Source organism: Nanorana parkeri, unplaced genomic scaffold (assembly GCF_000935625.1).
Source record: "Nanorana parkeri isolate BGI_ZX_2015 unplaced genomic scaffold, ASM93562v1 scaffold96, whole genome shotgun sequence".
Taxonomy (NCBI): Eukaryota; Metazoa; Chordata; class Amphibia; order Anura; family Dicroglossidae; genus Nanorana; species Nanorana parkeri.
Genome location: NW_017306364.1, coordinates 1,331,052 through 1,333,072, shown reverse-complemented (window position 1 = coordinate 1,333,072; position 2,021 = coordinate 1,331,052). Strand labels below are relative to the sequence as shown.

The window sequence follows — 2,021 nt, the reverse complement described above, 5'->3', positions numbered from 1 at the left end:
GGGGGGGAGGAAAGAGACACCGGCCAACGCTAGGGATGGCGGGAGACACCTACCGACGCTGGGGGGAAAGAGGGGGGAGACACTATCCGATGCTGGTGTCCCTTAAACATTTCCTGGAAAAGTGGAAAAAAGTCGAAAAAGTTTAAGACGGCTTGATCTAGGGGAACCCCTTAGAGTCCACCTTGGCAAATTTTGTAGGTTTAGAAGGCCACGTTGAACACAAAACAGCCACCATCGGACAATTACCGTACGTGCATGCAGATTTGCAAGGTTTTTGCATCACCACAATGTTCCATGATGCAACCTAGCAGATTTAGTGTCCGCCTATAGACACCCAGACTACCACAAGAGTCATACTGCTTGCTGTTTATTATCATCTCTGTGGCTGTCTCTTTTCAAACCCTCAGTAAACAGGAATAACCTTTGCCAAATTATTCTGCTAAATGGTATCTTTGTACGGTTTTTTCTTTGCCGTTATATGTCAACATTACCCACACACATTCATGTAATACAGGTCACTAGTTTTACATTATATATATATTATATATATATATATATATATAGTGTATTTCTTGCATTTTGCTGGCATCAGAGCAGTTAATCTGTCAGTGTGCGCAATCCCTATAATTATGTCTTTCATATGATGTTTTTTTTTTTCTCAGACAGGAATTCCGGTCTTCCTGTTCGGAGCAGCGGATAAACTCTGCAAGGAATGAATGTGAAAGATAAAGCGTCAGTGGTCTCGGATCCATCTGCTTGTGAAGATGCCTCAGCTGGCAGGTAGGTGACCTTCTACAGTCAACTATTCCCTTGATGCTTGCAAATCTGCATGCGCCGTACTGTAATTATTCAAGGGTGGCTGTTTTGTGTTCAACATGGTCTTGTAAACTTACAAAACTTGCCAAGATGGATTCTAATGGGTTTATTTATAAAAGTTTTATCGAATAGTGCCCCTAGATGGCGCTGATGAGTATAGGCATTCTCGCCAGCACCACCTAGGGGAGCTAATGCCATGAGAACAGCATCTGTCCGGATATAGGCTGGGCAGAACTTTTACGATGAAACCCCTTAATTTGCGGTTCACTCTTCTAGGATAATATATATATCTATATATAGATCTATATAGTAAATGAATCTAAACTAAGAAAACATGTCCCGCTCAGCTCCTGGTGTCACTGGTTGCCAAGAGCTGAGTGGGACGCTGGCCAGGGCGTACCAGGTTGTTAAGAGCAGGAAAAGGGGCGGCAAGCACACGGCTATGCTGATCTGCCTTCCACCCACTCCCCACGTGACCCAAAGAGATGGCACCTGAGGCAACAGCCTCAAGTTACCTCATTACAGGGACAGCCCTGGCATTAACATACAGGAGCTAATCTATATTTCAAATGTTGTGCTTTTTTTTTTTTCATTATTCTTTGTAATTCCTTACTGAACACTAGTTGGGGGGGGGTTCTATTCATAACAGAGAAAAAAATTGCTACGCTTATTTGCTCAGCAAAACAGCAAATTCTGTTCAAATCAACCATCTGTTGTAAGAATGGGGAAAAAACAAATGTTCTTAATGTCATTTCTCTTCTGCTTGAATGTTCTTTAAAGAAGAACTATGGGGTTAATGCTTTTCCCCATAGTTCTCCTTAGGGTAACGGGAGGACACAAACTAGCGTCCTCCCGTCACCCTAAGCTCAGTATACCGCGAGCTACAGCTCGCGGTATACTGAGGCGCCGCAGCTGAAGCGGATCCCGACAATTATGTCTGGATCTGCCCAGCTGCGTGAGTGACAGCTGGCTCTGCCTATCTAGAGGCAGAGCCAGCTGTACCCGCCCCCTCCCGTTCGTTCCGCCAGTCAGCGCTAGAGGATCGCAGCGTGGAATCCAGTCCCTCCCCTGTCACGGCAGAGAGCCCTGACAGGATCGAGAGGTGAGCGAACGCCGGTATGTGTTCGCTCACCACCCGATCTACTGAGCCGACCTGTGACAGTCTCATTGTCACAGGTCGGCTAGAACTATGAGGTGAGTGAAAA

The 2,021-nt window shown here is 45.6% G+C and overlaps 1 protein-coding gene across 1 annotated transcript in view; it reads left to right on the top strand.

The window, feature by feature from the left end:
* The first annotated feature begins 667 nt into the window (after positions 1 to 667).
* Positions 668 to 2,021, top strand: part of SLC35B1 (solute carrier family 35 member B1) — a 26,191-nt gene continuing 24,837 nt past the window's right edge. Inside the window, exon 1 of the mRNA XM_018552716.1 lies at positions 668 to 780. Coding sequence (XP_018408218.1) covers positions 713 to 780 — 68 coding nt within the window. The 5' untranslated portion in view covers positions 668 to 712. The remainder of the gene's footprint in view (positions 781 to 2,021) is intronic.